A 12,935-nucleotide genomic window follows, 5' to 3' on the forward strand; every position below is an offset into this window, starting at 1 on the left:
TATTTTTAAAGAAATTTAATGCCATACTTTCATCTCCTAGGTCTAATAAAGGTAACTATGATAGTAGAAGGCTTTGGCCCACATTATTCAAATCTAGTAGACAAGAATTATTATAATTAGTCTAACAATGTTAAATGGTGTTTCTAAAATGCCTAATAGCTTGAACGAATCTGTTCTCAACTATTTAAATGTTTTTGCTGAGAATATAAGCAAACTATAGTCAGCTGCTTTCAGAGATGTGAGACTGAATGTGATTTTACAGTAAATAATTTCCCTCCTCTTCTGATTTGGGTTTTGTTTTTATTACAGGCTTAGATGCCACAGGACCTTTCTTTTCTCGTTATGGAGCATCTCTTAAACAGCTTGATTTTAGTATCATGACTTTCCTCTGGCATGAGAAATATGGTCACAAACTAGACTCTATAGAAGGAAAGCAACTTGATTATTTCTCTGAGCCAACATCATTGAAGGAAGCCCGTTGTTTAATATGGCTGCTAGAAGAACACAGAGACAAGTTCCCAGCATTGCATAGTGCTTTAGATGAATTCTTTGATATAATGGGTATGTGGACTGAATTTAGATTTATATTACTTTTAACCTTAAGGGGAAAAAAATCTGTGAAGGACCTAGCTTGTTTAAATACATAACAAAGAAAATAGTGAAAATTATTATGGTACAACCAGTTTATGTGGGGAAGTTAGTGATTAACAGTAGCAATTTTTTTATATCATAAAGCTTTTTTACTTTATCAGTTAAAGAGATACTCAAATGTGGGTATGTTATGCTAACAATACACAATATTCTTCCCGTCTTAGATATTTTCACAGCATCATGGGAAAGATTGCATGTTACATTCACAGAATCTATTAGCAAGTGGTTTGATTTGTAGCATTTTAGAAAACATTGGCCTGCAGAAGTAGGTGATGTTTGCAAAATCTAGAATGGGTGCCCCATGTTTTAATGGGAAGAGCCTAGAACTAGGGGTCAGGAAAAGTAGGTTATGGCACAGCTTCTCCCTTAGTTTAGTTCATTAAAAACCTTGTGGGCCCAGTGATGGGTGTTGAGAAGGAATTCAGAAATGCTTACACTTGTCTCTGCCCTTGAGGACCTTGTGTTCTAGAAAAGAGAGTAAGAAACATGCAGCAATAACAGTAACATGGTAGTAAGCTCAATACAGGAGGGCCAGAGAAAGTGCCAAGGGCATCAAAGGAAGGACCCAACACTTTCTTTCTCCCTGGGAGAGAGGAAAGCTGTGGTGCAGGGGTAGAGTCTCAGATGGGCTCTGAATGTGAAAGTGGAGTTAGAAAGCTGGGTGTCAGGGCTTATTTGGAATTGGGGGGCCTATTTGGGTAACGGCATGGAGTCCAGCTTGAACTAATTAGCTAGCTAGCAGCTAATTCCTTCTCTTCTCTTAGATCTTAATTTCCTCATATTAAAATGAGATGATCTGGAGGCAGTGACTTGTGTGGTCCTGTTTTACTTAAAAATTCTCATATTCCTAGATTCTAAATAATAATTTCTTACCTTTCATACTACATAAACATGTTATGATAATCCCCAAATCCCTCAGAATCAGAAGTCTCCTCTATGTATTGTTAGGAGTTAGACTTTTAAATGTCATGCTGTTTTAAAGAGTACATTAAAAGGTCCAGCCTTGTACGATGGTGTCACAGATGATAAAGTTCCAATGCAGTATAAGGACGCTTCCCGGAAAGCTTACTTTTGACAACGAAAGTTCTTAGAAAAGAGCACACTCAAATACAGATGGCTTTATCTTTTCAGGATACTGCTTCATGACTGAAGGTGACATGCTACTTGATAGCCTGAATTTATTACCATCAGTTTGCTGCTGCTGGTAATAAAATGCTGTCCCAGGACTGAGCTTACAAAATCTGATGCATGTTTGGATCACAAAACAAGACAACTAAAAAGGACACAGTTCCCTCTTAGCGTCCACTAGTCCTTTAACTTGTGTTCTCTACATAAAAAACACAGCACTTCCAGCTGCTACTGTTTCTCTGTTTCTAGTCATGAGGTCAGAAGCCACTAACCAAATTATTGACAATCCCAATGGATTCTCAAGTCCAGTAGCTCTGCCTTCCACCTTCACCCCAAACATTTTCAGTTTTATCTCCTCATTTAAAGGAATGCTTATATTTCTTAAAACTTTTCAAAATCCACTGATCTTGTAGATTAGAGTGTTCGACAGTGTCACTAGTGCTGTGATAACTGAGAGCCCCGACTTTTCCCCTGACCTCTTCCTGCATGATTCCCTAGGGTATTTCTGTCAGACAGCCAAAGAACCCCTTGAAGCAGTATGACTGAACCCACCTATCACATCTTCCGAGATCTGTTTTTCCTCAATTTATCTCAGTCAATAACATTGTATATCTAGTTTTTAAACGGGAAACTCTGTAATTAGTGTCAATTCTTTCTTTTCAGTATTAAGAGTATAACTTGTTTGTCATCAATCCAGATGAGCTTTGTCCTTGATCTATCCTTTGCTGTCACCCCACTTCCCAAGGCCAGGACCTTAGTTGTCTTTCCATAGTTAGACTACTATAGTAGCCTCCAAACTGGACTCCATGCCTCTAGACTCTCCCACTCTTCCATCTTCCTCTTATATTGCAGGTAGTGACTCTTCTAGAACATCTCTCTGATTCTTTTAACTCTTCAATTTGGGAAACATTTGTTTAGTTTTACTTACAAATTAAATTCACATCATCTGGGGTCTGGGTTCATCATCATCCTCTGTCTCTGAGCACACACCCCACTTCTCACTGTGCCCAAACCTGCCTTGTGCTTTCCTGACTCCTGTCTTTGTTCATGTGGTTCCCCCAGCGATGCCCCACCCCTTTGCTTGTTCATTTCCAGAGTAACTTAAATGTCCCCTCCTCCTCAGAGTCCTCCTTGCCCCTCCTGTGGGACTCTCCCATGCAGACTGCAGACCTGAGTCCTTCATGAGCTGTGTTGCCTTGTGTTTCATGTGGTACTTAGCATTCTGGGTTACAGGTGTTTGTCTGTTTGTCTTTCTGGCAGTGGAGCAGCAGTTCATCAATGGCAGGGACTGTCTTGTGCATCTCTATTCCCAGCACTAGCATAGATGGCACCTAGAAGGCACTCACATTATGCTGAATCAGATTGAAGTTTTATGGTTCTTTGTAGTTGGTTTCCTGTTTAGTCAGCCATTTTGCCCTTGGTTTCTAAACCACACTTGTGTCAAAGCCTATTAAAGAATAGAACATGGCCTATGCCAGTAGTATCAGGAGTTGTTTTAAGGCTTTAGTGTATTATATGGAAATATAAATATTTAGTTTCCTCACAAAACCATCTGTATATTCCTGCAGACAGCCGCTGTACTGTGTTAAGGAAACAAGACAGTGGTGAAGCACTGGTAAGTTACTTATCACTTGAAATCTTATGTTCTAATCTATGTTAAACCAAAGATGAGAGGGGGACCCAGGCCAGTGTTTACTGACATCACAACCAGTATTCAAGAACCACATTAAAAGGACGTCTGGGTAGTATGTACTATTTCATTAGAAAGTCACTGCCAGTCTTCTTCTTGGAATTGGAGCAATAATCAGCAAACTATGAGGCTTAAATTAGACAATTTCCATGAAGTTTCAGAGCTGATAAACATTAATATTCCAATTAGGAAAGGAAGAGTTCTTCATCTCCTGGCATAAAAATGAAAAGTTATCTTTAATAACTAAAGTTTTAATTTTTGCTCTAGAAGGAAAACAAAGGGACTTTGTTTTGAGTGGCTCTAAATTTAGTTTAAGTTAAAACAGTTCCAGAGTTGTCTTCCTGAGTAGTTTGCAGTTGCCTTTTATTCATTCTTCAGAAATTCTTCAGTTTAGGAAAGTGAGTAAATAGAGAAAAGCACAGCATTGTGGCAGTTTTCAAAGAGAAAGATGCCCGTTTACTGATTTTCAGGAGCAAATCATCTATCTATATGAAATTTTATCTTAATCTGCTCCATCAAATATTGCCCGACTAAGCAGGGAAACACAGCTGATTTACCCCATAAGGAGCTGAAGGCTTCGTTATTCACTGTTTGTGCCCCAGTGTGTGGTCAGGTGCAGAATGTCTAGTGTGGCTTAGTGAAAGAAATACATTAATAATAAAAATACTATTATAGCATATAACTGGAATTACATAAAAGTCTGATTAATTACTTGAAACAACATTCCAACCCTGTGGAAAATAAGATAAAAATGTTGGAACAATTTAATTTTAGTTATAACATTAGGTATTATTAAATTTTGCTTGTTTTCTATGATAAATCATAGCACTTTGGCTGATACACTGTAGTGTTATTTTTGTTAAACATTTTATGTAAACATTATGTTAAACATTTAACTTATGGCTAGTCTGTGAAAACCAATATGGTTTCTTTATGTTGAGATTCATAATGCTGTTGTTGAGTGTTCACTGATTTTCCCCCCATTTTTTAGTTTAGTTCTACCAAGGTGAAAAACAAAGGCAAGAAAAAGAAGCCAAAGGATTCAAAGGTACGGAGTATTTTCTGTATTAATTATTGTCTAAACTCTCCAAAATAGTTAGTTGGACATATAAATTAGAATTGAGCAATTCTTTGGATATTTTGAAACATTTGTAGAGAAAGACTTTCTAGGACTTAAAGATGTTTTGGCAGTCTTCTACATTTTGAAGAAATTCCATGTTCATATTGTATAATAGCAAGTCTTGAGAGACTCATATTCTTTATTGACCTTTTTATTTTTTTAGATGTTTCTGAGTAAAAAAAAAAATTGCCATAATGTCCCCAAAAATAAATAAGTCTCAAAAAATAGATAACATATTTAAACTAAAAATGATGAATACTAATCATTATGACTGTCCCAGGATTGATAGAATCCCTTCCTTCCTCTCACCAAAGGCTCTCCTCCAAGCCCGTGAGATAAGTAGGGCATTTTTATTTTTATTTTTGAGACAGGGTCTCCTTCTCTCGCCCAGGCTGGAGAGCAGTGGTGCAGTGACGGCTCACTGCAGCCTCAAGTGATCCTCCCACCTCAGCCTCCTGAGTAGCCGGAATGAAGGTGCATGCCACCATGCCCAGCTAATTTTTTATAGAGATGGGGTTTTGCTGTATTGCCCAGGCTGGTCTAGAACTCCTGGGTTCAAGCGATCTGCCCACCTTGGCCTTACAGGCGTGAACTGCTGTGCCAGAGTAGAGCACAATTTTTAAGTCTTTGGTGGGTTCTTCATGGCTCTTGTGTATGTGGGGAGCAGAAAGGGGGATGGAGTGAGAGAGAGTAGCAAATCTTCAAAAGATGAGAAGAGCTAAGGAGTTCCAATACAACTTTTATTTTTATCTTTGACTATATGTATTTAGTTTAGGTAAAATGGGAGTTTAAACTGAGTAACATTTAAATTTTTTTGGAGCATTGGAAACTATCCTAAATGTTAATTTGAGCTTGTTTTTGGCTGTTGAAACTTTTATTACCATGTGTTCCTGTTTGTAAGAAAATTTGGATAGATCTTATATATTAGCAATTTGTATGTGTGTTTATATAAGCATTCATCAATTTTAATGATTTTTTTTTCTTTAATGGAATTTTAAGGTAGAAAATGATTGTCATTTTTCTGTCTTTTAAACCAGCCTATGTTAGTTGGGTCTGGGACAACTTCAGTAACTCCAAATAATGATGTCATCACTTCAAGTGAAGACCATACGTAAGTATAATTTTTAAATTTTTGCTTCATTTTAACTCAAATGTCTTTACTTAATAAGTTGTGTTAATTTAATGTATATAAACTTGTGTTTTATTTCCCTAACTTTCCTTTCTAAAGCTGTGCATGTGACAGCCTGATGTAATTCTATCTTGATTACATTTACATAGCATGGCTAGAAGGCATTAAGAATTCATTCAAACTGTGTTAAAGTCACAATACTGGTAACGTTCATTCCCTAAGTACATATTGAGAACCTACCATGTGCAAGGCTCTGTGGGAAAATCATAGAAAAATGTCTACAAATTATTCTTTAAAATAGTCAATAGAGAGAATGTTCTGTTAATACTTACTAGCATTTTTGCTGTAATAGAGAAGAAGCTGTTTTGGGAGCTGTATATGATGTTATGGTTTCACCTTATATATTAGTGATTTTCAATGCCATCTGGTTGTCGAAACTGAGTTTTCAAGAAACAAATATTTAAGAAATAAAACTAGTGAGTAGTAGTAACCCATATTCCTTTATGAACCAAAAATCTACAACATGGTTTTTTTTTCACATTTCTTAAAGGAGTTATCAGAACAGTTAAAAATTTACGTGGTTGTTTTCATGGATTCCTTAAGTAGGGTATTGTTTTAAGTTAAAATAATAGCCTGTCTTAGTCAGTTTGCGCTGCTATAACAATATACCATAAACTGGGAGGCTTACACACAGAAATTTATTCCTCACAGTTCTGGAGGCTGGGAAGTCCAAGATCAAGGTACTGGCAGATTCAGTGTGTGGTGAGGGCCTGCTTTCTGTTTCATAGATGGTGCCTTCTCGCTGTGTTTTCTCATGGTGGAAGGGACAAGGCAACTCTCTGGGGCCTCTTTTATAAGGGCACTAAGTCCATTCATGGGGGCAGAGCCTAATTACCTCCCAAAGAGTCCACATCCTGACACCATCACATTGGTGATTAGGTTTCAACATATGAGTTTTGCAGGAACACAAACATTTAGACCATAGCATAGCCTTTACTGAGATTAATTCTTATGTATCAGACATTGTTTTAGGGGGTTTACATTCATAAACTCTTTCAATCCACTTATCCCGCCTAGGAGGTAAGTGCTATTATATTCTGTCCAGTGTACAGATAAGGAAACTCTGAGGCACAGTGCAGAACGACTTGCCCAAGAACACAAAGCTTATAAATAGCAGAGCTGGGATTTAAGTCATGCAGCCTGGTTTTAGAGTCCACACACTCAAACTACTACATCTTTTTAGAGTGCTAACATCTTATATTTAAAAAAAACTTTTGTTTAGATGGAGTTTCGCTCTTGTTGCCCAGACTGGAGTGCAATGGCGTGAATGGCGTGATCTCAGCTCACCGCAACCTCCACCTCCCGGGTTCAAGCAATTCTCCTGCCTCAGCCTCCTGAGTAGTTGGGATTACAGCCATGCGCCACGATGCCTGGCTAATTTTGTATTTTTATTAGGGACAGGGTTTCTCCGTGTTGGTCAGGCTGATCTTGAACTCCTGACCTCAAGTGATCCGCCCACCATGGCCTCCCACAGTGCTGGGATTACAGGCGTGAGCCACCGCACCCGGCCTAAAAAAACCTTTTATTAATAACATTTACTAGTCTCAGTCTCACTTTAACTTACTTAATAGCAGTTGTAATACAGTCTTCATTTGTCTTTCAATCATTTAACAAGTTATAGTTAATGCAACATTTTTTTAAATTATGGAGTTTTAAGAATTTTGCTCTTTGGAGCAAGACTAAATAATTGAAAGTGCTTACTTAGATTGTCGGATATGATATTTCTTGCCTATAACTGTGGAAGGGTAACTTATCTACACTAAGTTCCCTGGTGCTATTTTTTTGCAACATAGAGCTGAGTAATATATTGCCATTATTGTGTTTATTTCAATTAAACATTCTTCTGGTTAAATAATAAACCAAAAGTTTATCTTTCACAAAACTGGGTGTTTTTTGTTGTTATTTACCAGCAATCGAAATTCAGATTCTGCAGGCCCTTTTGCAGTGCCTGACCATCTTCGGCAAGATGTAGAAGAATTTGAAGCTCTCTATGACCAACACAGTAACGAATATGTTGTCCGCAATAAGAAGCTATGGGAAATGAACCCAAAACAAAAATGTTCAACTCTGTATGAGTAAGTGGGTTGAAATTTTTACAATCATTATTTTATACTGAGGCTGCCAATTAAAGATCAGAAGTTGTTTAATTTGTGCCTGTTTTTAGAGATTTTGCCACATTTTACACAAAGTTAATTTAGGACTCTTTTTTTTTTGAGACAGAGTCTTGCCATGTCACATGGGCTGGAGTGCAGTGGTGCAATCTCTGCTCACCACAACCTGTGCCTCTCAGGTTCGGGTGATTCTCATGCCTCAGCTTCCTGAGTAGCTGAGATTACAGGCTTGCACCACCATGCCTGGCTAATTTTTGTATTTTTAGTAGAGAAGGGGTTTCACTGTGTTGGCCAGGCAGGTCTCCAACTCCTGGCCTCAAGTGATCTGCCTGCCTCGGCCTTCCAAAATGGTGAGATTACAGGCATGAGCCACTTCGCCCCGCCCTGAGGATTTTTAATTATTAAATTTAGAGTCCTAATGATTATTGATTTTGTCAGTTTGAGCTACTAGATCGATATTGAGTGGGGTGGATAAAACAAGTAAAAAATTCAGGAAAATCTCAGAAATAGCTTACCATTTTGAGCTTTGTGTTATTAAATAGTGCATGAGGCCTTCCTTTTAAGAAAATAAATCAAGGGCTGAGGTCTGTAATAGAGTATTAATTTAAAAGCCAACTCTTCTCCTGGAAGTCCTGTCAGTAGCATATCCACCATATGGCCCTTTCTTCTGTTTTCCTCCATTGCATCATTCCTATTTAGTTCTGTGCTCTTAGATCCTTCTTCATGGTTTTTCTTTAGAGTTGAAATGCCGAGCAAATCATATTTCCAGAGAACTCTTGAGTGACAGTGTGGAAACAACTGTAAAATTAAACTATTATTTCTTAAAATGTGCTAGAATTTGCCTCAGGCATCCAAAAGTAAAGCTAAAGTATGTAGTTTTCAGTATTTACTGTACACAAATTCAAATAGGATTTGTTTTTGGATTTGATTTTCTCTTTTTATTTAAAGTTCTTATTATTAGCATTATTGTTACCTTTCCTGAATAAATTTTTATTTTTTTATTGTTTTTAGAATAAATTATATAATTACATAGTTGAAAGTTATAAGATAACTTTTTGATTTCATTTTGCTTTCCCTCACTCCCAGAAAAGTTTTAAATGATCATTTTCTAGGAGGTATACAAAATTTTCTGTATAGTATCATTGATTGCAGTTAACCTTATGTTTGTTATATTTGTTGTTGGGGAAAGGTTGAGATCAGTGAAAAGTGAAACAGTGTTTTCCTTTGGGAGAATAAAAGTTTTTTATTTATAGACGTATTCAAGTACTTCCTTATAGTAACTCATGTAAATGTAAATTTTTTCCAAGTTACTTCTCTCAGTTTTTGGAGGAGCATGGTCCCTTGGACATGAGTAACAAGATGTTCTCCGAAGAATATGAGTTTTTCCCAGAAGAAACTCGACAGATACTAGAAAAAGCAGGAGGTTTAAAACCTTTTCTCTTGGGATGTCCTCGTTTTGTTGTGATTGACAACTGTATTGCATTGAAGAAAGTTGCATCACGGCTCAAGAAAAAAAGGAAGAAGAAAAACATTAAAACAAAAGTAGAAGAAATTGCAAAAGCAGGAGAATATTTACGAGTTAAACTACCTCTGAATCCAGCTGCAAGGGAATTTAAACCAGATGTAAAGTCTACACCAGTGTCAGATTCATCTTCAGCACCAGCTTCTGAAGATGTGAAACCCAAACCTGTGTCTTCAAATTCTCCTGAGCCAGCGTGTGAAGATGTGAGGGCCAAACCAGTAGCCGACAATTCTTCTAGACAAGTTTCTGAGGATGGGAAACCCAAAGGGGCCTCTTCCAATTCTCCCATACCAGGCTCTGAGGATGCAAATTACAAGCGAGTCTCCTCTAATTCCCCCAGACCGGTTCTTGAGGATGTGAAACCAACTTATTGGGCTCAATCCCATTTGTTCACAGGATACTGTACGTATCTTCCTTTCCAGAGATTTGATATCACCCAGACACCGGCAGCATACATAAACGTGTTACCAGGTTTGCCCCAGTACACCAGCATATATACACCCTTGGCCAGCCTTTCTCCTGAATATCAGCTACCAAGATCAGTACCAGTGGTGCCGTCTTTTGTAGCCAATGACAGAGCAGATAAAAATGCCGCTGCCTATTTTGAGGGTCATCATTTGAATGCTGAGAATGCTGTTGGTCACCAGATTGCCTCTGAAACACAGATCCTTGAAGACTCTTCGGGAATATCTGTGAAGTCACACTGCAGCACAGGGGATGCTCATACAGTCCTGAGTGAGTCTAACAGAAATGATGGGCACTGTGGAAATTCTAACAACAAATGTGAAGTAATTCCAGAAAGCATCAGTGCAGTAACAAACATTCCACACGTGCAGATGGTTGCCATACAGGTAAGAGTTAAATAGAAAAGTCTTCTTAATACTGAAGTTAAATTTTCCTTTTCATTTTTCATTGCCGTTATATTTACAAGAATCCTTAAAGTTGATTGACTTTATAATGATTACTGAAGCTTTTGCCTGAAAATATTTTAAAAATATGAACTGTTTTGTGAAGTGTGCCAGGTAATCTTCTCAGAAAGAAGCTTGGGTCTCAAAAATACCCATCTTTGCTACCGAAATTCTACGCACATTGAGAAATAAGACAGCAGGTGGAGCCAAAACGTCATCCTAAGAATTAATAAAGGGGCTGGAGGAGAAGGTGGCTGTTTGTAGAAAAGTCAAGTGCTGGCTGGCAGTGTAGCCTGTATCACAGTGCCTTACCTGCCAGTTACAGGAGGGCCCACCTGGAGGCCTTCCAGCGTGGGGTGCCTGCCCCATAGGACTTACCGCATGGAGGAGAAAGGGAAAATGTGCTGGAAGCTACTCAGAAAGAAAGAGAAGGAAAAAGGAAGACCCTGACCTACACATGCCCAGCTTCTCCTGTCAAACCAGGGGAGGAATGAGAAAAAAAGAGACAGCGAGATAGAAACAAGAGAGATCTGTATGAGTTCCTTCCTAACAAGCATGAGATGAAATTAAAATTCTCTTATGATTGCCTTTATAGGGTATGAATTCATTAAATCCTTATTGAATTGCCCCACTCCTCATTATGTTTTCTAGGAAGCTTTGAAAAAAATAGGTTAAGAGCAGTGGATCATAATCATTTTCAGTTATACTAATTCTAAATAATTTTCCTAATATACATGTTTACAGAAAGTATGGAACATGATCTAAATGGCAAAAAAACCTTGAAAAAATTGTGGGTGTGTTTTAAAGTGTTATTACTTGATGGGCTTATTTTACTAGACGCAATTGAGATAAAGTGAATTTTAATTTTTTGTTTTGCCCACAGGTATCTTGGAACATAATACACCAAGAAGTCAATACTGAGCCATATAATCCTTTTGAGGAACAACAAGTGAGTCAAAATTATGTTAAACTGTTTAAAGGTTTAGTTTTCATTAATTTATCCGATGGAATGAAAAACTAGAACTATTTTGGAGTCAGCTTTTTCCACACAAAGGTATCATGGAATAAGCTTGAGAACATAACAAAAAAATGATTTTGTTTTCATTGTTGAAATTTGAGAAGGGAAGGAAAAGGTAAATTTTTTCCAGCATATTTATTTCAAATTATAACAGTGTTATTGTTTTATTATTTTTAAATTTTTATTTTATTTATTTTATTTTAATTATTTTTGAGACAGGGTCTTGCTGTCACCCAGGCTGGCCAGCTTTATTGTTTTAACTGGTATAATGAGCATGTAATAATTTATAAGTAAGCTTATTCACGTGGATAATACAGAAAGATACTATAAAGACCTTCTCTACTATAATAATGATTCAGTTAGAAAACCTACTAATATAATTTATTTCGTTAATATGCATCATAAGAGAAAAGTTGTCTTATCAACTCAAAGTTACTGAAAAGGTATTGGATAAAATCCAGGTCACTGTCTTGACCAAAACTAGTAAGAAAATGGGAAATGATGAATATTTCTCAACATGCTAATATTTTAAGCCAAAAGACATCATCTTGCTTAGTGGTAAAGCCTCACCATTAATATTTATTATTATCCTGGGTATATTAACTGAGAAAGCAGATATGAGAAAGAAAGAAGACAGAAAAGAGGAGAAGTGACTATCATTATTTACAAAGGCTAAGATTGTGTAGCAGGAAAATCCAAAATGATCAACTGAAAACCTATACTAACCTCTATAAACCTATACTTGTATATAAAAATATATACAGTTACCTGTTAGAAAGTATGTTAAAAGAAAATATTTTCAATACCAAAAAAAGAGATAAAATACTTAAATGTATATAAAGAAAATTTTTAAATGCTGTGGAGAGACACATAGAGGCCTTCAATGAAAAGATAGTTCCTGTACTTGGATAAGAACACCTAATTTGATAATGAGATTGGTTCTCCCTAAAGCTTTTTAAAATTTAACACAATCCCAGTATATACATGAACAGGTCTAATTAGTTATGTATATTGCTGTATATATAACTAACAACTTCAAAACTAGTGGCTTAAAACAGTAAATATTTCACAATTGTGAAATCTCGCAATTTCGCTCTAAGTCAGGAATTCAGGAGCAGTGGATGGTTCTGGAGATTCTCACATGGCTAGCCAAGATGTTGACCAGGGCTTGGTCATCTGTGGGAGTAACTGGGGCCAGAGGTTCTACTCCCAAGATAGCTCACTCACATGGCTGGCAAGTGGGTGTTGGCAGTTGCCAGGAAGCTTCAGTTCCTTGCCTTGTGGACCTCCACCTAGCCCTGCTTGACCTCATGGGGCTGGCTTTTCCCAGAGTGTGTGATCCCAGGCAGAAACTGCAGTGCTTTAGGAAGTCACAAATCATCACCTCTGCTGTATTCTCTTGGTCACATAGACCAATCCACCAACCCTGATACATGGTAGGAGAGGTCTATACAAGGCTGTGACTACCAAGAGGCTTGGTTACTGCACAGGATTAATTTGAAACTAGACAAATTGATTTTAAACTTCATGTGTAAAAATGAGTATCAAGAATGGGTATGGAAGAGAAACTGTAAGAAAAGGAGTTGTGCAACTAAATA

General features: G+C 37.2%; 1 protein-coding gene across 1 annotated transcript in view; it reads left to right on the top strand.

Moving 5' to 3' along the window:
• Positions 1 to 12,935, top strand: part of TTC3 (tetratricopeptide repeat domain 3) — a 158,420-nt gene that overhangs the window by 80,521 nt on the left and 64,964 nt on the right. Inside the window, 7 exon segments of the mRNA XM_011987753.1 lie at positions 310 to 561; positions 3,348 to 3,394; positions 4,461 to 4,517; positions 5,627 to 5,700; positions 7,689 to 7,853; positions 9,197 to 10,262; positions 11,203 to 11,268. Coding sequence (XP_011843143.1) covers positions 310 to 561; positions 3,348 to 3,394; positions 4,461 to 4,517; positions 5,627 to 5,700; positions 7,689 to 7,853; positions 9,197 to 10,262; positions 11,203 to 11,268 — 1,727 coding nt within the window.

Source organism: Mandrillus leucophaeus, unplaced genomic scaffold, assembly GCF_000951045.1.
Source record: "Mandrillus leucophaeus isolate KB7577 unplaced genomic scaffold, Mleu.le_1.0 Scaffold315, whole genome shotgun sequence".
In the NCBI taxonomy this organism is placed as follows: Eukaryota; Metazoa; Chordata; class Mammalia; order Primates; family Cercopithecidae; genus Mandrillus; species Mandrillus leucophaeus.